The sequence below is a fragment of the Notechis scutatus genome, chromosome 4 (assembly GCF_049901735.1).
Source record: "Notechis scutatus isolate UNSWTSFEM ecotype Mainland chromosome 4, rNotScu1.2, whole genome shotgun sequence".
NCBI classification, from domain to species: domain Eukaryota; kingdom Metazoa; phylum Chordata; class Lepidosauria; order Squamata; family Elapidae; genus Notechis; species Notechis scutatus.
The window spans coordinates 65382608-65407072 of record NC_142012.1 but is presented as its reverse complement, the minus strand read 5'-3'; the positions used below and the strand labels follow the sequence as shown (position 1 = coordinate 65407072).

The following is a 24465-nucleotide window of genomic DNA, read 5'->3' as shown; positions in this document are numbered from 1 at the left end:
AACTATTACCAAAAACTGCAGAGAACTGTCGAGGCAGTGTCTCAAAATCGGACATGATTAAATAGAAGAAGAAAAACATGTTAGTTATAAAACAGCTTATTCTAGGATGGCATGCTAAGAAAGTAGCATTTATGAAACGCTATTATGAAGAGGAACACGAAACAGGCTGGTTGAGAGGTTGCAATCTCTTATATACAATAGTCATAAACAATCAATCCATTGTAAACTATTTCCGTTCAATTTAGAGAGCATTTTGTTCAAAATTTGCTTGTTTGTCAACGTTAGCCAGACTAACAATTGTTACATATGACTTTGAACTCACTAAAAAAAGGGGGAATGCATTTGGGAAAAAAATAAGCAAAACTGTTATTGCTAATAAAATATTCACATTTCAAGTTTGTACCAGTTTGATAGTTACACTTTGGAATTCTATGAAAGGAAAAAAAATCAATAAGATGATTTTAACAAAGTCCCCACCCTGTTAATTCGATACATTTAAACATGCATAAATGGACAACTGTGCTCACAAAATGGAAAATTCTGCAGAAACAAGCATATTTTTAATGCTTCTGTGGTAACAGTGAGATCACAGAACAATCAGTGGACTGTTCAATTCTACAATAAACAGTTATGTATTTCTAGCAATGTTTCCAGTGCTATTGATGTGCATTTTACTATAGTCCCTTTGCTGAAGACAAGCAGCAAACAAGGACTAATTTTGGCTTATGTGCACTTAGTAGTGTTGTATTTTTCCCTGTTTTTGTGCTTTATTACAGCCATAATACTCCAAAGAAGTCTCTCTCAATATTTCAAGCCACTGTGATCAACTTTTTATGCATACAGTATGTAGGCTTGGAAGTCTAGGAATTGCTGTCTCAACGCATTTGTTGATCACATGATAATAACAGGGACCAGCAGTGTAATGTGATTGTAGAAAAGGCAAATATAATTTAAGCTGCAAGGGAAGAGCTTATACTGTATATTCTAACCAGTCGACTGAGAATGAATGCAATCTGTTCAAAGCAGAGTAAAGGTGGAACTTTAATTCTGGAGTTCCACCTTACTCTACTTTGAACAGATTGCATCTTGAGTATTTTGTTCTTTTCTTACAGTGTACTTTAAGAATTCATAGATATTAGAACATTCATTGAAAGGCTTTCAGGATGATTAGAGGTTTAGATACTCAGCCTGGGTATATTTAGCAATTCAAGTGGGACCGATATATCCAGAGATGTCCACATGGAGGCTACACAGCTATCAGTTAGGGATACTTTAATAAGGGTTCTTGTACCAAGCAATGTTTTAACTTGATAGTCTAAAATGACTCCTTCAGAGTCTACACTCATGTTAAGGAAGGTTCATGATTTAGCTACTGGGAATGAAATAAAGTTAAAAAAACAAATACAAAATATCAAGTCCAACTGATTTCTTGTTAAGTTCTTTAGACTTTAAGGAAAACATTTATAATAACTACTATCTTTTCCTAGACAATCTGTCAGGCAGAAAATTGTAAAACTATATTATTCTTAAGCAGAAGATAATAATTAGAGCTATGATGTGAGTTAAAATATTAACTACGGCTGTAGGGATCAATTGATCATTAATTACTGCTCTGGAATATAGAGAAAAGCCTTCCTTCTCTGTATCAAATGCTGTCTCAAAGTACAATTGTTGTTTGTTCCACAAGAAAAATATACAGGTGCAGAGCTCTCAAGTTAACTAACATGTAGTTTGTTGTTTCAAAGACTGTGCTAAGCTTTTGTAGATGAATTAATCAACAGGTTAAAAGAGGTTGCCAGAAACTTTCTGGAGATAAAGATCTTCATTTGCATGTCTTCTGCAGTTCTCCTTAACTTCTGGGACAACACAAGTAGTAACATACAAAAAGAAGGCACAATTCTTATTGTTAGGATTTTTGAGCTCCACTGTTTTGGTACATGGATATAATCTCAAATGCATGGGATTGATTGGATTTCCTGTCTGTACTTGGGTCTTTTTAAAGCTGGTTGTTACTGACACAATCAACCAAGATGTTTGAATAGACAGTAAAAGAAACACCTTGAGTTTTGGTCATGAGACAGGTTTGAACAAATTTTGAATCTAAAAGATTGTAAGTCTATTCAGCTTTCCACTGTATCCACAAACAGAAGAAAAAATGATTAAAATTCATATAGAGAAGGTCTAATTTTATGCTGTCCTATTTCAGGCAGTAGAATTTTTTTTATTTTTTCCATTCTGTCACAAGGCTTGGAGCTCTGGTGTAATGTGTTCCCATCAGTGAAGGTTGGTTAGCCCCTGCTTTCTAAATTAACTGCAATTTCCAAGGGTTCATCAAAAGCAAGTCTATGTAGATCATATTTCATTAGTATAAGTGGATGGTGATAAAGGCATGAATCACTGTAGCAACCTTTCCTCTCCAGGTAGGGTTGCAACAGGCATACCTGCCTTAGATGGGAAACATCCTACCCCGCTCCAGGCCATGGCTGTGACCTTCAAAACACAAATTTATTGTTTGAGGCAGGGATGTCAAATCCCACAGGCTGGATCCAGCCCACGGGTGCTTAGATCTTGTCCCCGGGGCCACCCTGGAAACAATGAAGGATTAACCTGTGCGTAGGGGTGGAATTAAATTTTTTTTACTAGCGGTTCTGTGGGCGTGGCTTGGTGGGCATGGTGTGGCTTGGTGGGCGTGGCAGGGGAAGGATACTGCAAAATCTTCCTTCCCACCCCACTCCTGGGGGAAGGTTACTGCAAAATCCCATTCCCTCCTTTCCTGCTTTCCAGCTCCATTCTCCTGTGCTGGGCAACCAAGAAGACCCAGCCAATCAGCTGGAACTCAGGAGGCGGAGAATAGATGGGGGCGGGGCCAGTCAGAGGTGGTATTTGCCAGTTCTCGGAACTACTCAAAATTTCTACTACTGGTTCTCCAGAACTGGTCAGAACCTGCTGAATATCACCTCTGTGCATGATGCCTCTGACAGCAAAAACGGAGCTCGGGAAGCTCTCTTTTCGCTGGCAGAGGGCTGCAGGAGGCTGTTGCAGCCAAAACTGGAGCCTGGGTAGACTGCGTGAGGCTTCCTCGTGCTCCATTTTAGCTGGCAGAGGGCTGTAGGAGGCCATCACAGCTGAGAATGGACTTGTCCACTTCCACCTTGGCCACACCCATTCTTACCAGAGGTGGGAGAGAACCAACCCTTGTGACATCCTTTAGGAGAGTAGCCATTGTACTGAACTCTCTTTTCCCCTGCCCAAACTAGAACCATCCTTCAAAAAACAAATAGAACCTGGTCTACAGTTTTTCCTCAATCTCATCCCTTATAGAAGAATACCATAATCAGTAGTATTGAAGATCGTTGTGATGTTCAAAAGGACCAGGATGGATGCCTGTTCTCTCTACTCATGTCCCAACCAAAATCATTCACTTGCAACCATCAATATCACCATTCCATGTCTGGGCCTATATAGGCTGTAGGATTGGTTTGTTGGCATTTGAAAATGCACAGTATTGTTCTAAGAATCATATTGTCTTGATTCTTTTAACTTATTCAATATTTTGGTACAAATTACTGAGTTGGTCTCATGTATTTTTTTAAATTTCAAGTAATGCAGCAGTAATGTTTTTATTAAGACTGAATATTGTGTCCTTGCATAAGAGCAGATTAGAAAGCAGATTAGAAAACTCATTCCTCAGTGAATCAGCAGCAATTACTTTTATAAGAACAAGCTCATACACGATTAAATAAATATATACCTTATAGTACAACAGTACAATGCTAACACCAAAAATATAACCAATGGTGCCTATATATTATATGTATTATATACACATATACATATATGTCTTTTAATGACCCCATAATCCCTTGTGGAATCGGGGGAAACTGAGTGTTTATTGGGCAGATGCCCTTTCTGTGGCCAATGCGTTCTGTGGCCAATGCGTTCTGTGGCCAATGCGTTCACAGCAGATACATTCTCATTGTGCCCAGAGAGAGAAATATCTGCCTCTATCTCGGATTGAACTCACATAAACATATACATACATACATACATACATACATACATACATACATACATACATACATACATCAAAATGGTATAACATGATTGTATCTTACATGCATGCTTAGCTTCCTGGTTCATCTGTTTCCTAGTTTTAGCAGATATTTTGTATGTAGCAAGTTAAATACAATGGTTTAGTTCTGTTTGGTTTTTTTTTTTGTTCATTCTTACTTCGCAGCTCGTTGTTAAAGCCACAAAGCAATATGAACACTTATGTTCAATTTCTATTCAATTTCTATGTTCAATTTGTATTTGGTGGGGAGAGAGAAAGAATAGTTTCAAATTTATAAAACTTTTACTAACATGTCTATGTACAAAACTGATTCAATGTAGTCGTTAAGGTTCTACCCCAGTAATAGCAATACCTTTTTTTAACTAATAATGAAACATCATATATATCTGTGTAGGAAAAAGTCTCAGCTTAATAGAATTTATTTGCAGGTGAGTGAAGATAGAATTACAGATAGAGACTGTAAAATCCTTATTTCTCTGAAGTTTATGATTGGCTAATTAGGGTGCTGGCCAGTTGGGCATAAATAGAGATGGATTTCCTTATTTTGTGTCTTACGCTTGGAGGTCTTCCATGCCACCTCTTGTCATTATGATTAGTCATTTGTAATCCCTGCTGCTACATCAAAACTTCCTCTTGTTCTTGTTTGCTGCAGCCTCAAAGATGAGAACGGGGCAGAGGCAGGATGCCATTGTGGGGTGGGAGGGGGCATCGGATGATGTTGAGTGCTCCATCTTCGTCCAGAGCCATCCTTAATATTGGCTGCCTTTTCCAAGGAAGCCCTGGATTAAAGTAGAAGAGGAGAAACTGTGGTAAGGAGAATACCTTCTGTTGCTGGATCCGGAAATGTCCTTGAGCAATGGCAGATGGTTCTTTCCTAGTTTGTTTCTTAGGTCTGCTGAGTAAAATTTTGTTTTTATTGAGAAGCTGACAAGAGGGAAAACAGCGAAACAGCAATGAGTAGCATGCTTCTTTTCAATAGGAGTAACAATCAGACTTGCCTACAATAGATTAAAGCGTTTATAACTTATTTTCAACTCAAGAGTAGGACCAATTTTAATGAAGCGGGGAAAAGCTGATAAAAGATTTTGACAATAGATTCAGGCCAGGAGTCTCAGGGGAAAAAAGGGGGAGAGTAACAAGACATTTCTATGAGGGAGGCTATGGGGCAGCCGCATGACATAGTGACAACTCCTCCATCCTAAAGCTCTCCCTCTAAATGTACCTCAAATAGATACAGCTTGCTTCATCTTTTTCAAAACATGCACACACACTAATGTCTGGCTACTGAAGTAAGACAGATTGGAAACAATTTCAGAAATCATGCTCTGATGACTACATGTCACTGCTTTTGTGCAACTAGGGTCCTGATATAATATTAGGTTGCTACCATTTGCTATAAGTATGCTACCGTGTTTCTCATATAATAAGGCCGGGTCTTATTTTTTTTTTTGAGCCCCGAAAAAATGGCTAGGCCGTCTTTTCGGGGGTGACTTAATTCCCCCCCCCTTGCATCTTCGGGCAGGCGGGCGGCGACGGCTTGGATGTTGATCTCGGCGTTGGTGGGGCACTTCGTATCAGGGTCAATACAGGCAGCACCATATCCGGGTGTGCAACAAGCGTACTTCCTAACAGCGAGCCCTCCCGCCATTTCCTCCCCATTTCGCATGTTTTAATATAGGCCTTAATTTGGGGGGAGGGGCTTAATTTCATTTCATGCCTATAAAACATGCTGGGACTTCCTATTGGGGGAGGCCGTATTGTTGGAGAAACAGGGTACTTATGGATGAAGTCTAGCATAAATGTTTGTGATTGCCACCTCTATCTGTATTATTATAATGATGTAGTGCAGGGGTCGTCAGCTCCCTGGCAGCAGCCTACCACTGGGCTGTGTCCCATTAGAGCTGCTTGTGCATGTGTATATTTACCCCCACTCACACGGAACCATCTTCTCTCCTCCCCCTCACCGGTCCGCAAAGCCAGAAAGGTTGGAGACCACTGTGTATGTAATTTCATTACATATATAATAATAATTATAGGTTTATATATTTTTGGTGTTATGGTCTCTTGCCTAAAGATTGCAGTAAAGGTTAGATGATGAGATTACGCTCTGTCTGATTTCCCCACTTTGCGTTTTCATTTGGAACAAGGAGAATAGTCATATATAACAAAGGGAGTAAACAGTGGATGAACAACAGAATAGTTTCTAGCTTGTCACATTGTCCTTACACTGTAATTAAAATTTATATATGTCTAGGCACCTCCTAACTTGGCAACTTTAAGACTTGTGGACTTCAACTCCCAGAATTCCCCATCGCCATGATCTAATGCGAGCAGTTTTTATAGTTGCATTATGCATATATATTTTGGTTTTATTTGTGTTAATTGATTAAACTTTGTCATATGTGAGCACTCTTCATAAAGAATGCAAATTGTAACATTTCTTTAGTAATCTACCAAGCATACATCCCCTGATTTTATAGTCTTCGGTATTTAGTATAAAGCTGAACAGCTGATTGTGGCATTCAGAGTAGTGTAGAATTGGAAATCATGAGTCCATGTGCACCACTATCATTTTCAGGGCTGACAAAACGTTGAGAGTTGTAGTTATGGAACAGCAGAAGAGCTATATGTTCCCCATTCTTGACTTGATGGATCACAAATTATTAAAAACTTTAATGGCACTTCTGATCTATATATAATCCCCATTTTTCTTAATAGAGGTGTATTCTTTGATATGTGTTGCATTAAAGATGATGTAATGAATATTATTTAATATATACTGAGGTCAGAGTAAACTTCAGCTCCTGATAATAACCTTTAATTGAACTATTAATTGAACCTCGGATTCTTGACATACTAGTTTTATTCCTTCCATTATGACAGAATCTATATCATTTAATTTTTTTACATCCATTTATATAATACTTGCATGTGTTCAAATATATATGTGTATATATATCATATATATATGTATGTATGTATGTATATATATATATGTGTGTGTGTGTGTGTGTGTGTGTGTGTGTGTATAGAGAGAGAGAGGGAGGATAGAGAGAGGGAGAAAGAGGGAGAGAGATATGAGAATGTCTATCTCTTCTATTTCTGTCTATCTATCTATCTATCTGCCTGCCTGTCTGCCTGCCTACCTACCTACCTACCTACCTATCTATCTATCTATCTATCTATCTATCTATTTAAAATCTGAGCAGTTTGATCTAGTGGTTAAGGCAGGAGACTAGAAAATGGGGAACCATGTGTTCTAATCCTGCCACAGCCACGAAATACTGTTGGGTGACTGTGGACCAGGCCCTCCCTCTCAGTCCAACTCACCTGATAAGGTTGTTGTTGTAGGGACAATAGGAAGAGGAAGGCATGTAGACATGGTCGTCACTTTGAGTTATTTGTAAAAATAATAAAGGTGGGATACAAATAAACTAATATTGTAAAAATATAATTTAACATTTATGTAATAATTATATAGTCCACTGCATACCCTTCATTTATCCTACAGTATATTTGTCAGGGAATGCTGCTAAGAAAAGGCAAAAATTCATGCAGAACATTTCGATGCAACAACAGTTAGTATAATAAGTATTACATATAACAACATGTATAACATTGATGTTTGGATAATTAAGATCAATACTATGTTGCTGAAATTTTATCTTTTACTTAGTGAAATTTTAATTTTTAATAATTTTTTGGGGTTAGCTAGTCATCTACAAATTTCATTTGCATTGTTATCTCTGCTGAGATAATTTTGTCCCACCATTAATATACTTTACTCAAAATAGTTGTTTTTTCTATTTTAGAATGTGCATGTAATCCACTTATTTATAGATTTCAAAAGTTTTCAGAATATTTTATTATATTTTAATACATTTTCTCAAAACAAAGACATATACTGTATAACTTTGCCTTATGTGCATATATTGATTAAACTGGTAATGGTGTATTGTATTTATAGCTGAATTGAGCCTATTATCATTACACAATTTTTCCCATTTTTTTCCACTCTGTACTATTATTACATTTCTAAATATAATCACTTTTAGTAAAGTTTTGCTAATATGCCCAGAAAAGAAAGCATTATGCGCCTAAAAGCAACACTGAAATATGTATACCTCATCATAGGGCTGACCTTGGTAGCAAGTTGTATAGCTGTTCAATACTTAGTTGCTTGATAAGTTTAATAATTTTTTTCCCGTTGTTTGCCTGGAGAAATATATTTTCCTGGGATAGGCAATTAAAATGAAATCTAATATTTGGGATCAAGTAGTATTTGGGGGGGAGCAATCATACTCTCTCAGCCCAAACTATTTTATAGGGTTGTTATAAGGTATAAAGGAAGACGGAAATGCTATGCATAGTGCCTTGAACCCTATGAAAGGCAAAATATAAATTAAACAACTGGCATATTAATTAAAAATAGGAATTTTATTTTTTTAAAAATAAAAATGGAACAAAATGAAAGAAATACCATGGAGCTATGGTGGTGCAGTGGTTAGAATGCAATATTGCATGCCTAATTCTGCTGACTGCTAGTAGTTTGATTGTCACTAGACTCAAGGTTGACTCACCTTTTCACCCTTCCAAGGTCGGTGAAATGAGGACCCAGATTGTTGGGGGCAATATGCTGACTCTGTAAACCACTAGAGAGAGTTGTAAAGCACTGTGAAGCAGTATATTAAGTCTTAAGTGGTATTGCTATTGATAATGTCTGTTGTCACTGTCCCTATTTCTATCTGTATGTTGCAGATAAGGACATACGGAAACCATAGGCAGGAACTTCATCTTTGAGGTTCATTGACCTAGTTTCTAGAAAAATTAAAAAGATTTGAAAGACTGATACTGGTTTAATTTAGATGATCCCACAACAATAAACATTTGAGTAGCAGCTAGGTCAAACCCCCTTTTTAGCACCTAAAAAGGAATAAACAAAAATAACAGTGGAAAATGAAAAATAGAATTCAATTACTTTTTGTTTAGCTGGCAGACACATTTTATTAAACAGCTGGAAAAGGCAATTATGCAAGCACTTACTTTCTCCTAGTAAATAACCTTAGTTAAATGCTAGTTGCAGAGAAAAAATGTCAGAAGAAATGTATGTCTCCCACTACAAACACCTCAAAAGCATCTGACATCCATCAGGAGAAACAGTAGTCATCTATGATGGGTCATGGCCTGATTGATATTTTGTTATATATTCCAACTTCCCAGATTACTCAACCAACACATCTGGAGGGCCACTATAGGGGAAGAATGCATTAGACCAGTTGGAAAAGATTATTATTTGTCATTGCACTTTCCTTGCTGTGTATACATTTATAAAATGTTTGAGAACTAGGTTTAAGACATAGAACAATCTGATTTAAATAGAAATAAACAGAAAAGTGTAGTTTTTTTAAAAAGTAGGTAGAAAGTGTCATAGTGTACAATTTACTTATTAGTTTATTCATAAAATAATTATGTGTGTTTTTGCCATGCAAAGTATCCCTGTGGAGTGGTTTAAAATAGTGTCCTTTAAAATAGTGAGCTGGAAAAAAGAATTATGTTCTTCAAAATTGTATCAATCCAACAAAATGGATTGATAGCTTAGCACCCCTGCAGTGTAAGTATGTTGATAGATTTCCCAAAGGTTTTTTTTTTTTAATGAAAATATATAAATAATTCATTCTCCCTGGGTTGCTGACAAGCCTGGACATGTGCTTGATTTCATCATTTTACATTCATTCCAAATTTAAAAAGAGTTAAATTGCTATATAATTGTTCTGCCCCCCCAGCACTATCTGGCTTGTTGCCTGCTTTGTATTTCAATATCAGGTTTTTACACTTTGCGCAACGTTCCTGTCAAATTGGAATGCTGAACTACAGTTCATTTCAAAAAAGTAAAAGAGACTGAAGACATATTTGGCTTGATTTATTCTTCTAGGTGATTGCTTTCCTTTGCGAAATCAATGTCAATGTTACTCACATTTTTAAGCAGAAAATATAATTGTCAGCAAATGTAGAGAAACATAATCTTTACACCAAAAGTAAAGATACTGTTTCTGATAAACACTTCTTGAGAAAGATTGTTGAGTGAGAGAAAGTCAGATAAATTAAGCCATAGGTATTGTCCTTATGGAGTATTCTAAGTTATTATAATAGCATTACTACTAATACATACCAAAGTAATATACTATAATGAAAACCACACAAACTGATATTTTAGGGGGGGGGGGAGTTTCCCTGTTCATGTCTATGTATTTACACTGTAAGGATCTACTCTTGGGCTGAAGAGAGTTGAAGGTAAGAAGTCACATTGAAGAGTTTATAACTTCTATCAGTAAAGTAACTCTGACGAGTATTGTACAATGTACATTTTTAAGACATTAGAAAATTGCAGCTAAATATATTCCAGGGATGATACTAGAAAGTAATAATTGTGGTAGAAATTTAAAAAGTCAAAATCTTTGCAATAACTGACTTTCAAGAAACCTGTATCATTTTTCTGCATATGAAATTTACCATGCTTTTCATGGTAGGTACATTCCCCAATTCTTTGGCTTGGCTCTGGAGCCACATAGAATATTTAACTGAGACTTCACTCCTCACCCTGTCAGATAACTATATCATTGAATGTTTCAGTCCCAGAGTTACATTTTAATTACACTTTTAAATTGCAGACCTCATTCCACAATCTTAATCTCACCAGCCTCAATTTATTTTTCCATAAATTCCATTGTCAACAATTCATTGATATTTAATGGAAAAGAAATGTTAAAGATGTTAAGACTTTAATGAATATTAATGATAGAACTGAATTGGAATGGAATGAGGGTTTTAATTACATATATTTATAATCCTTTATTTAAAGAATATAGTGTGTATTTTAAGAATGTACCAAGCAGAATTCGATTGGAAGTTATGTATTATGTATTATATTGAATGTTATAACCTTAAGGTATACATTGAAGTTTAAATAAGAGTTGAATGGATAAAATTAAAAGATATAAAGGTATCATACTCCAATTAGTAACTACAGGGGAAAATTTGTTTAATGAGAAAAGATAATATGAAATTGAAACAGGACAGACAAAAGTATAAATATAATGATTTGAATTGAGATGAGATAATCAAAATAAAGTTGATAAAATTAAAAGAGAGGAAAAACTATATAGAAAATGCAAAATAGTAATAAGATATGTAATAGAACACAAAAATGAGCATGAAATTGAGTTTGTGTCTGTATAAAGAAGCGTAACCCGGGACCATGCTATTTTCAAAAAAGATGTTTTACTTGTATTATGTTTTGTGTGTGTGTGTGTGAAAACCCAAATAAAACTTAAAAAAACAAACAAAAAACAATTCATTTTCTATTACCCTTTTGATTAAGTCCTTATTAGGTATCGGAGATAAGGAGTTAGTCTAATTGGTTTTCATGAAAAAGTAAAAAAAAAAGTACAAGAAACCTAAATATATGCAAAATTAAAATTAAGAGCATTAGTTATTAAATATACAGTACATGATGTTATTTCATCCAGTGTAATTACTTAGATTGACTGTAGCCAGTTTTTTCTTTGTTTGTTTCGCACCTTCATTATATTCATACTTATTTTTAGAAGCTTTCTTTTAATGTAAATATTCCATCTAAGATCCTTCCACCCTTTTTTCTCTTTCTTATTTTCTTTCTGAACTATCCATTTTATCCTTCTCAGTTTTTGCTTACTAATTGCCAGAGTATCTTGCTTCTGAATCAGGAACAAAGCAATTACTTTTTAAGTTCTTAAAACATAGATTTAACCCCTCTTGGTTATATATACATATTTACAGTTTTTACATGCATTTCAAAACAGCTTGTGCTCACTTTTGTCACAAGTTGCAGTACATGTTGTACAATTCAATTTTTAAACAGATTTAATATACGTAGAGTACAAGTGATAGTTCCACAGATGAGGTCCAAATATGTCTTTCCTGCAACCCCCTGCCTGTCAGATGCAAAGAATCAGGATCATACGTTAAGTTGCAAGCAAAAAGTTTTATTGTTCAAGCCTGTACACAAGAATATAGTCAATTAACATTAAGAGGAAAATTGGTGGTAGATGAGGGTCAACAGAATTCAAGAGGGATTGGACTTAGAATGTTTGTGGGTTTTCTGCCTTCTGCACAGAATTGGATTTGAAGCTGTACAGATGCAGATAGATAACTCAACAAGATGTCCATAACAAATTACATTTATTGGTTCATCAGGTATCCTCATAACCCGCATTTGTGACGAAGTTCTTCTTTAATGACCAATCCTTTGTATATCTGCCTTGTAGTAAAAGATGGTTATCTCCTAACCTATCTTGTAGCGATAGAAAACAGCTCCCATGAGTTAGAGAGTTCAGACAAAGAATGAGGAAAACCTCCCCCACCCTTCGAGGGTCAATTTAGTGACCAATCAGGATTACAGATGTGGCCATGTGACATGAACTACATTTCCCAGGATTCCTTTAACTACATTTACCAAGGTGTATTCCCTTAAGGGGACAGCTCATAATTCCTAAGTAACTATCCAATTCCCATAGACTGGCTGGGACAGCACAGTGGGAATGTAATGACTCCAGACTGATGATTCACTAAATTCTGCCCATTCTCCTATTTGCCTATTCTTCTCCTACACTAGCCTTCTCAAAAATATTCATTCACTCATCTGAAAATGTGCTGTAAAAATGTGTAGACTAGTGGCAGGATTCAAATTTTTTTACTACTTGTTCTGTGGGTGTGGCTTAGTGGGCATGACGTGGCTTGATGGGCCTGGCTTGGTGGGTGTGGCAAGGGAAGGATACCATAAAATCTCCATTCCCACCCTACTCCTGGGGGAAGGTTACTGCAAAATCCCATTCCCTCCCCACCCCAGTAACCTGCTTTCCAGCTCCATTCTCCTGTGCAGGACAACCAAAGAAGACCCAGCCGATCAGCTGGAACTTGGGAGGCAGAGAATAGATGGGGTTAGTGGGGCCAGTCAGAGGTGGGATTTGCCAGTTCTCCAAACTACTTAAAATGTCCTCTACTGGTTCTCCAGAACTAATCAGAACCTGCTGAATACCACCTATGGTGTAGACTGTAGAATCTTCAGGAATAGATTGTGATGTAGATAGGGAAGAGAAAATGTGACAATAACGCCCATTAAGTTGCAGAAGATAACTGTATAATGCATTGAGCTTGAATGTGAATAACCATGTTTAAGAGAGTGCCATAAACTTGTAGTTGGAGAATAATTGTTTGTTGAAATAAGTTGATTTTTTCCTACTGGTATTTAATTTCTTATTGTATATGCAAATTGTGTGAATGTCAACTGAACATTAAAAATGTGGGAAATGGAAACAGCTTGGGATGATCTAAACTTGATTCAAAATTGATAATGTTGGAAATTCTAATTTAAAAATCTGTTAGTTTAAAATATACAGTATATACTAATGTTCCAAAACAGTGTTGAAGTTCTTTCTCTACTGTTTACATTTGTCCACAATGAAAGACAGTTTTTATTGTATCCTCAAACTGTACAGTGATATCTTTGATATACTGTATGTAAATATATCAGAACTTTCTGGTCTAATAATAATAATAATCTGGTAAGGTATGGTCATTCAGAGATTTCTTTGAGATTTTGTTTTTTACACGTCAAGCAATTAAATTTTCCTGCATCCACATCTAGAAATGGGACCATGTCTAAAGTGTAACTGCAATATTTAATCTAAAATAAACATCTTTTAATGACACAAGTTGAGAAAAGTGTTTCTTCTGCTGACAGCTTGGTAGGGCTAACATTGATAAAACTTTCCATGTTGAACAATATTGCATAGTAAAGCAAACTTGTTGAAAATATATTTGTGACAGAATACATTGTGAAATTTAAAATGTTAAAACTTGCATATTTTAAGAACAAAATGTTTCCTATTGAATAGAAAAAAGGATAACATATTTTTAATCATTGGGAAGTATTTATTTTACCAAAGAACTGTATAGAAATTGAGAATTATATTTCTATGGTGTCCCTTTTCTTATAACCATATAGTGTTTTAATCATTTATTTCTCTCTCTTAATGATTTGTATCCTTAACTTCCTATCCTCAAATATTCAATATTGTATAGAATATTATATTTAAAACACCTACTTTCAAAGTCAGTATAACAATAAAGACTTCTATAACACTGCAGCATTTAAACTGTATAATTTGTGTATTATAAAGTCTTTCACAGTAATGACCTTTGCAAGAAACTTTAAGCAAGCAAAGATCCTTGATTTCAATATATCAAACTATCCTTAAAGATCTATATTTGATTATAGTCATAGACTTCAAATAAAAATTTGTGTGATATTACTTAAATATATTTATATTAGGTTTACTTTTTGTATTTATAGCTGTCTTTTGGGGAGACATTGCCTTAGATGTTGAAGACTTAAAAATCTTTCAGATTGATAGGACAATTGATCTTACACAACATTCAGAGGGAAAAAATGGACATAATACTGGTAAGCTATAAGCAATTTTTATTCATTTATATATGCAGAATTTTGTATAGATTACACTGTTTTGTAATGTGGATTTGAAACATATTCTTGTTAGTTGTGAATAATTCTAAATTTGCAAATAAATATATTTATTCATTCAGTTAATTAATGAAAGTAGCCATTTAGTTATGAAATAGAGATGCCTGTTAATTGGGAGAAAGACTACTGTTCTGTTTGATATAATATAAAAATGCAGTGCAGCAACATCATGCTGTACCACAAACCTACTTATGGCTGTGAAAACTGTATTACTAATATGAAAATAAGCTGATCACTTGAATGACAATGTAGGACAAATAGTTGAGAATATTGTGAGCTGTGAGAAGAACAAATGATTCAATAGTTAATGAAGGAAAATCAGTTTGATTATTGGAAGTTGTAATAATAAAGAAAAGGAAAGGAAAAGAGCTCTTGCAAGATTTTACTCTACTAGGTCATTGCCCGTTATAGGGGGCGGTGCTCACCTCCATTTCAAGGCCATGAGCCAGCGCTGTCTGAAGATATTTCGGTGGTCCTGTGGCCAGCATGACATTGTGGAGTGCTATTTCCTCACCACCGAAGTGTTACCTATGTGTCTACTTGCAAATGGAGGCAGGAGCTAGGTGAAGACAGGCATTCAACCTGTTGCACAACACTCGGATCTCAAACCTCTTTCCAGCTGACAAACTCATTGGCTCAGTCATCACATCGCCAATAATAAAGAAGCATTTTGCCGATAATTAAGCATTTTGGCCGCATAAAATTAAGCAAGAGTCATTGTAAAAAGTAGGACGACTGAAAAAAAAAAGTATCTTAAAAAGAGGCCAATGGAAGATAAGGCTACTCGATCCTATTACTGATGACTCAAGCAGGAATTTGCATTAACTCAAAGAAGCTATTGCTGGCAGACAATCTTAGTAAAATGATGTCAATGGTCACAAAAAAGTTGGAAAAGTAATTGACTAAACAATAAATCCTTGTTTTATATGTATGTTAAATACAATAGCTGGCTTAGAAGAAACATTTAAAATAAAATTAAAAATATAGAACAACATGTGTAAAAAAGAATTAAAGTTTAACTGAGATACTTATTTGATGCTAAATGGCATCAAGAAGGCATTTGGTACCAGGTCAGTGTAAAAACTGATTTTAGATGTCAGTACTTCTCATTCCTCAGTGTAGAAGTTGTATAGAAGGACATAAATTTGAAAGTTCACCGTAGTTAAAAGTTACCCAAAGGAGTAATCTATGCAGAACATTGATCTCCTTTACTACAATTGTAATGAAAGCTGAATCAGATATTAACATTTTACACAAACACTAGAATGAGACTGGAACCCAGCAAGGTGGTATATTGTGAGAGCATTGCCCTGAGAAGCCATGAGGTTTTATTTTTTACTGTTGTTATTGTTTTATCAACTGCCCATAATATGAGTGGCTACATAAATCTTTTAAATAAATAAAAAAGTAAAAATCTGAATTAAATAAAAAGGGAATTGGCCAAAATTGGGTCATGATTTGTTATGACATTCAATTATGAATTAAAGACGTTGGGAAGGTTTATTGGCACTTAGATGGAAAGCAGTACAATGGACAGCTCTTTACAGAAGTTTGGTGCACCTTTCTTTGAAAATTCTGAGAGATAGTTAGGATTTTTCATTGTTAGTTTGCAAAGTTGTGTACGACCCATTGCGACCCCATGGACAATGTTCCTCCAGGCCTTCCTCTCCTCTACCATCTTCTGGAGTCCATTTAAGCTCACGTCGACAGCTTCAGTGACTCCATCCAGCCGCCTCATTCTCTGTCATCCCCTTCTTCTTCTTTTATTTTTATTTATTTATTTATTTGATTTGCCAATTGTTTACAAGATAATAAGTATAAGTGTATACATAGTTGTGAATACATGAAATGGGTACATATAAGAGAAACAATAGGACAGGGACGGTAGGCACGATGGTGCGCTTATGCACGCCCTTTGCCCTCAATCGTTCCCAGCATTAGGCTCTTCTCCAGTGAGTCCTTCTTTCTCATTAGGTGGCCAAAGTATTTGAGTTTCATCTGCAGGATCTGGCCTTCTAAAGAGCAGTCAGGGTTGATTTCTAGGATTGACTGGTTTGATCGCCTTGTCGTCCAAGGAACTCGTAGGAGCAGCATAGTCCAAAGGCCTCAATTCTTTGGCGCTCAGCCTTTCTTATGGGCCAACTTTCACAGTAATACATTGCAACTGGGAAAACCAGTTAGGACTTTTAGGAGTCCCCAAATTTGCAGAAACTTAGTGGGAATACTTTCTTTAATAGGCCAGAGCTTTTCTGAATCTTGAACCCTCTTCATTGCAGTATTGTCTTAAAGGATGCATGGAGGTAGTTCTTTCTTGAGTCTCAGCCATCTCAGTATCTTGCTCAGATTCTGAGAAATTGATACAAGATACAATAGTTATTAATAATAATGTGATGATTGGTAGATGCTCTTCTGCTCTGTTCTTTCTTTTATGTTTGTCAGCCATAGCTGTGGTCATTTCTTCTCCATCCATGCATCCAAAACTTTCTAGTTTGAAAATATAATTAAGAAACCTGATGCATTTCTTAATCTCCTTAATATACAATTCTGGAAAAAAATGGCAGTATCAACATTTATCTTATTTAGGGGAAAATCCACAGAATAGTTTTGGCCTTCAGACCTAATGAGACTTTTATACAATTTTTCAACAATGTTTAATACAGCCTGAAAATAAATTATCCAGAACTTATAAAATATAAGGATTGGACCAGAAGACCTTTAAAATTGTCCAGATGTGTGATTCTATGATGTTGTTTGAGTTGAATTTTCTGAACCATTTCCAGGCAGCTGTCAGTTGAAGATATAGGATGGAAATGGTATTAGTTGTCCTTTTGGAGGACAACTGGCAGAAGTGGGAAAGCATCTATCCTGGCTCTTTTTGACCTCTCAGCAACTTTCGACAATATTGACCAGGGTATCCTTTTGGAATGGCTTCGGGAGTTGAAGGTGGGGGAACAGTTTTGTGCTAGTTCTTCTCCTTCCTTCGAGATCAGTCCGAATCAGTGTTGATAGGGAGCAAGATGTCCAGCCTATAGCCCTTTCTTTGTGGAGTACTGCAGGTCTGCTCCTTTTTAACAACTACATGAAGCCACTGAGTGAGATCATCCAAAACCTTGGGATGATATGTAGATGATACCATCTCCAAGCTGGGCAAAGTAAGTGATATTGTGGATGCTCTGTCATATTGTTTGGAGTGGGGATCTGGATTGGGAACAACAGACTTAAACTGGGCCCCGCCCATCCCTCCCCTCCGAGGAGTCTCCATGCAGCCCATTTTCAATGAAGGTAGGTGCAGGGTCCGCGAGGAGGCTGTGGGAGGGGGAAAAAACGAGCCTTCCGGAAGTACCGGAAGTCCGGAAATGAGCTTGTTTCCGGATTCCGGAGGGCCTCCAGAGCCCGGGGAATGCCATTTTTGCCCCCCCCAGAGGCCCGAAGGAAGCCTCTGGACCATTTGGAAGGCAAAAAAATGGCCCTCTGGAAGTACTGGTAGGCCACGCCCATCATGGCCACACCCACCCAGCAACTGGGCAGCGAACCGGTTGCTGGGATTTTTTAATCCTACCCCTGGGGCACTCCCTCTGCCTCTTAGCTTTTAACACCTTCATCTTTACCTCGATTTTTAAACTGTATTTATATACTTTTGTATGTTTTTACTATAAATCACTTAAATCAGAAGGGCAGTGTAGACATTTGATAAATAAATAACTAAAATATGGTGAGTAGATCTCTTTATACTACTTTATCATCTTCATTTAATTTTTCAGTCCAATTTTGCCAATAGGATCATGCAGTAAGGGAAATAATTGGAAATAATTATATTTGTTTAGCTTGCATTTCTGCTTTTCATTCAAAGAAATTAAAATTATGACATAGTCAATCTGATATCTTTTACAATACATGGTACCCAGCAGATTAATTTCCTTCATGTTTTGCACAGGAAATACATATGATCACCTCCAGATAAAATGTTCTGCTTTTAGTTACATATCTGACAAATACTGTATGTCATAACAAGGAAAATGCTTAAAATTTGTATTCATTATTTTACTTCTAAAAAGAAATTTTTTTTTTTTAATGAATGAAAACAAGATGGCATAGCAGTATAATACGATCTGGAATTAATATAACATTATTTAAATTGCATCCTTCTACCAGCTTTCCTGAAGAAAGACCATTTCATTTAAAACTTTGCTTCCTAAATTAAACCTTAATTTGAAAGATTGTTGCATCACTGGGCAGTAAATGTTTGCATTCTGGAAAGTTGATAAAATAGCTCATAGGGTAGGAATGTCTTAACATATTACCTCATTCTTCTAAAATTTAAGAAAAAAAAAATCAATTTTTTTTTCTCAAGGCTTGCTACAGTGACAGTGAAAGGGATAAGGTAAATTACTCAGCAATGACGCAACCCATTTGCCCTATATGGCACTGTGCATTTTGTCGTAACCCTTTAAACACATAATGTAGAAGATTACATGACGAATACATGTTGAAAAAAAACTGAGGAATTACTGAAATAGCTAACCTATGTTTCATTGATTGCAGTGGTTCTCACTTTTGAATGGGCATGTAAATCAACAGTCTTTTTATGCATCTCATAGGCTACAAGTGTAAACATTCACTCATAATCTTTTTACTAATGGGAAGTAAAGTTGTTTGTCAGAAGTAAATAGTGTCATTAGTTCAAAGAAACGTAACGTAAAATGTTTGAGTGTGTTTACAAAAAATCAATTACAAACACACTGAAGTGTGCAACTGAAGCAGTTCACTGAAGCAGTGCAACTAATACAAACGTTATACACAGTATTATTTGAAAAGTATTTGTTTCAAATAATACTGTATATGTTCATTAGTTAAAAGCAACATAATGTAAAGTTTTAAAAGTGATTACCAAAAATCAATTCAAAACACAGTCAAGTGTTAAAATAAACAGTGCAACTAATATAAATGTTATTTACAGTATTATATATGCTGTATTCTTTGTTAGTAGATTCCAGTGAGTTACACTGTTTTTAGTACCACATAAAATAGAGCATAGTATCCTTGGTTAAACTTCACGATTTTATTCTATGGATTCTCTGCCACAGCCAAATATATATTTGCAGAATATTTTGTTAAGCTTTCAAACCTTCATTGATGTCACCAACTGGTTCTTAAGTAAGATAGGCTTAAAATCCATAGCATCATTAAAGGTATTTATCAGGTAAAAATAATTTTAAGCTTTTAAGTGAAAATTACAAAAGAGTTGATGAGGTCACTTGCCAAAATATAATTTTTACGTAATTATACAGGCTTAATTTTCTTCAATCTCTTCCCTAAATTTCATATAAGGCCACAAACATTTTATTTGCATATAACTAGTATAATGGTTCCTAGTATAGTATAACTAGTGGAATAATTCCCTGACATAGTAGTTTTCTCTTTTTTTATTCTAACTTTACTCATACGTCATCCCCAAACTGTCAGTGAAACTCTCGTAACTTTGATTAGCTATTCCAGTATTCAAATTATACCTCCCCTTTATACTAATGTTGAGTAATATCCTCTTTAAAGTGTATGGAACATTTCTGTCAAAAACATTTTTAAATATTTCTGAAGTTCATGATATTTTTGTCCTTGAATGTTTGCTTAATTATTTATCCATTAATTAATAAATTCTTTAATTAATTTTTCAAATTTATATGGTCAACCATGTCATGAAAAGAGACTCTGATGCAATAAAAATTATGAAACAGTCATATAAAAATAATGAACAAACCCAGAAACATTGTTATTAAAAGGCAAAGGGGGGACAGCTATGGAGCCACCAAGCAACTCACTGGTTCCTTGAGTGTCTAAGGCAGGGGTGTCCAACCTTGGCAACTTTAAGACTTGTGGACTTCAACTCCCAGAATTCCTCAGCCAGCTTTGCTGGGAGGGAGTTGAAGTCCACAAGTCTTAAAGTTGCCAAGGTTGGACACCCCTGGTCTAAGGCTTGGGTGAATGTTATTAGAGCATATGGGGACCCTATTTCGCAGGGGAATCTGAATGAACCAATAACAAATGTGTTTGGAACATTTTTAATTTTTTTTCATCAACAAAGTTATCTAATATACAATATGCCATTGTGGAAAAGTAAACTTCCATAAGGGAAAGAATACTTTTTGAAACAATGATGAAATAGGAGTCAAATTCTTCACATCTAGGAATCAAATGAAGAGACCAGTGGTGGGTATAATCAAAGAGATGTTTAATTTGTTTTTTAAAGCATAGTCAAAATCACTATGATAGGGAGGAAGTTGTTACAGTTAAAATATTCCATATTCTTCCTCTACTTTTTGTAAATACATTTGCTAATTGCATGCAATCTTTCATTTACTTTTACTTTTCTTTTAAAAGGTGGCTTTGAAGAACGTGGGGTGTCAAAGAAAAGCAATGTTCTCTATCAGCTTATAGACAGGATAAGACGGATTGAGTCAGGTATGGGCACGCTGTTTAAATTTGGTTCAACGTTGCATGCAGTATAAGACATTCCATACCTTTCTTGGTCCAATCTCTGAGTAACCATGACAGTAAGTAGATAAGCTAATTGTGAATGCCAGTAATGAAACCTTAAATCCAGTTTATGCAAGTGCCTAATATATTTGTATGTTATCTGTGATCAGATTAAATTGAAGTTTAAAAAACTTACAATACATCCATATTCTAAATGTCTCAGTTCTTATCATGCAGTGGTAGAGTATGTTTTTCAGTATATTTTTTATCATAGCAAAGAGCCTTGTTTTGGTCCCAGGTATTTCACCTAATCAATTTTTCCTCCTTATTTTGCCAACCCTAATATTCATTAATTTTAACATAGTTTTCCTTATAAATAACACTTATTTTGACTTAATTTTTCCTAAATGGGTTCTAACATTTATGTATGCTTCTAATGAAAGTTGATGCATTGCAATTGACTATATTTGTACTGCCTTTCATGCCATTCATAAGTGTAGCTTTTGCCTTTTGCAATAGCTAATTTAAACAAATCAATAGTGGATGTATTTGATCATCCTTAATAAACATGCTGTGGAATTTGTCCTGAGTCCAATTTACATTTCAGTTTCTAGGAAAGTTTCTTCTGTATATCAACTTTAATTCATGTCAATAAAGAAATATAACCCAAAACCAAGTGGGGTGTTTGGGAACTCCACATGCATTTGAACTACAAAACTTTTTAATTCAGGGAAGCAAACATTTAAAATTATGTCTTTTTAAAAAAATCATTTTCATTTATCTTATTTCACATTAAACAAGTTAAGCAAACTCTGTCTATAAATAAAATAACTATTACAGTTTTAGAGATATTTGTTACAAAAATATTATTCTTTAACCAAAAAATAACTTCCTAGGTAAAGAAATGTTGGTGTGATTCATTGGCACATTAATAAGTGTTAAGGGAAAAAACAGGGGGAGGGGATATTTACAGTACCAAGGGTGAATCAGCATAGCAGGGCTGGCAGGAGGACAGAAAAGTGAATATTCTAAATACTGAGTTCATGATAAATAGCTTCTTAGCACTGAGCCATAGTCATTACTGTTACTATATATTTCTTAAATCATATATATTTACCATAATGCAAAGCTTGACTGTCTGTAAGAGGAAAAAAGCTCATTTACTTGAAGAAAATGTTACTGTTAGCACAGCATTGAGAATGGTATTTTACAACATAAATGTCATTGCAGGTTTTGAACAAAATAATAAAACAAAAGCAAGACCAACTTTAACATTCTCAGGGAACAATGAGAGAAAACGATTTTCCCGGGCAGCTACATCGCGCACAGAAAGAATATGGCCAGGAGGTGTTATTCCATATGTCATAGCAGGAAATTTCACTGGTAAGGCAGACCAAAGGAACGTATTTAATCAGACCTGTGAACTAAGCCCTCCCAAATAGAAAAGTATATATTTACCAATTCAACTGGAGATGTGTTGAAGGCAATTCCCTCTTTTATAAGTTTATTCTATTCCATGAAATGGCATTTAATAATACCAAATTTTAAATTATTTGCATATTCTGGAATCTGAATGATACAGATGTATTTCCATGTGTTATAACCTATCCTATGAATCATTAAAAGAAATTCTATAATAAATAATAGTGCTTGTAATTAAACTATGGGAGAGTGGTCATTAACAAATGTAACCAACTTCGCTTTTAGAGTAATGTAACATATTATATTCACTATTGGTATTAAATCAGTTTTTCCCCAAACTTAACTTTCCCAATGTTATTGCATTTTAAACTAATATTCTTGCATGCTGTTGTTGCTGAGTGAAAATAATGGTTACAGTAATTCAACAACTTCTAGCAAAAGTTGGGAAAAGGCTGCTGGTGTTAATATTGAGATGCCAAATCTACTCATGTATTTATTTATGCAACATTATTATACAGTCCATTAACTAATGATGAATGTGTATACGTTTCAAGGTTCTAATTCTAGAAATGGGATATACACATCAACAAAGGGTACACACTCTCTTTAACAATACAGTAGCAGAGAATGCAGCTTGCAGCATGGTGTGATTAAGATGGGTAACTTAATCTACACTTTTTAAACTTATTAACAACCTTCAAATAAATTCTTCAATTCACTAAAGACATGATGGGCAGCAAAAGGTTCTATGGCCCTATCTTTTCATGACCAAGGTGTGGACATATGTCTATGTCTATATGTCCATCTCTATACCTATACCTATATATCTATGTCATCTATATTTACTGTATATCTATGTGTACACACACACATGCACATATAAACGCACACTATAAGCTTCGGTGGCGCAAAGGTTAGAGTGCTGTACTGCAGGCCGCTTCTGCTGACTACTAGCTGCCTACAATTTGGCAGTTCAAATCCCACCAGGCTCAAGGTTGATTCAGCCTTCCATCCTTCTGAGGTGGGTAAAATGAGGACCCAGATTGTTGGGGGCAATTGGCTGACTCTGTAAAACCTCTTAGAGAGGACCGTAAAGCACTATAAAGCGGTATATAAGTCTAAGTGCTATTGCTATTGCTATAAAGCTAAGAAAAAAGGAGAAAGATGTAATAAATATGAATAAAGGTACTTTGATATGTCCAGTAGAATTGATGAATATATAAGAAATTATTTAAGTTTCGTTGGGTAGGCGTGTGTGTGTGTGTGTGTGTGTGTGTGTGTTAGGACAAGAAGAGTGCTAAATGAATATGTGTGGAATATAGAAGGGAATGTCCATGTGAAAGAAGTACATTGAAATGATTTGGGTGTATAGTGAGAACAAATGAGAATTAACTCATGAAACAAATATAAGAAAGGGTTGAGAGAAAAATGAAGGCTGAAAAAATAAAGTTGATGAGGTCCTCAAAATGAGAGGAGAAATCTGAAGAAGAACAGGTAAGTATATGAAACATCGTATGGATCACAGAGACAAGGACTTTGTAAGGGTAAATGGTATGGAGAGCTGTAATGAATGATGTAAATTAGATTTAACTATATTTCTTTTTCTTAACTCTAGTCTTAATTGCTTTACCCCTTTTTTGCTCTTTGTGTAACATTGTGTACTCTGAAAGAGAATAGTGTGAAGAGAACATACGTAAGTGTGTATTTACACAAACAGTTTTTCCTTTGGGATGACAGTAAACATATCAATCACTGAATAATCATTTATTCAAAAGCAACCCAATTGCCTTTCACTGTGTTGCCCATTATTTAATTAAATTATTTCCCATTTTGTGCATAATTTAATGCTCTGACATTTGCAACAATATGCTATTTATTATCTTGCATTTACATAAAAGACCAAGACAAATTATTTGCATGT

General features: G+C 35.2%; 1 protein-coding gene across 1 annotated transcript in view; it reads left to right on the top strand.

The window, feature by feature from the left end:
• TLL1 (tolloid like 1) overlaps window positions 1–24465 on the top strand; it is a 143616-nt gene that overhangs the window by 67063 nt on the left and 52088 nt on the right. The window contains exons 2-4 of the mRNA XM_026676585.2: window positions 14463–14573; window positions 21027–21107; window positions 22353–22505. Of these exons, the coding sequence (XP_026532370.2) occupies window positions 14463–14573; window positions 21027–21107; window positions 22353–22505 (345 nt within the window). The remainder of the gene's footprint in view (window positions 1–14462; window positions 14574–21026; window positions 21108–22352; window positions 22506–24465) is intronic.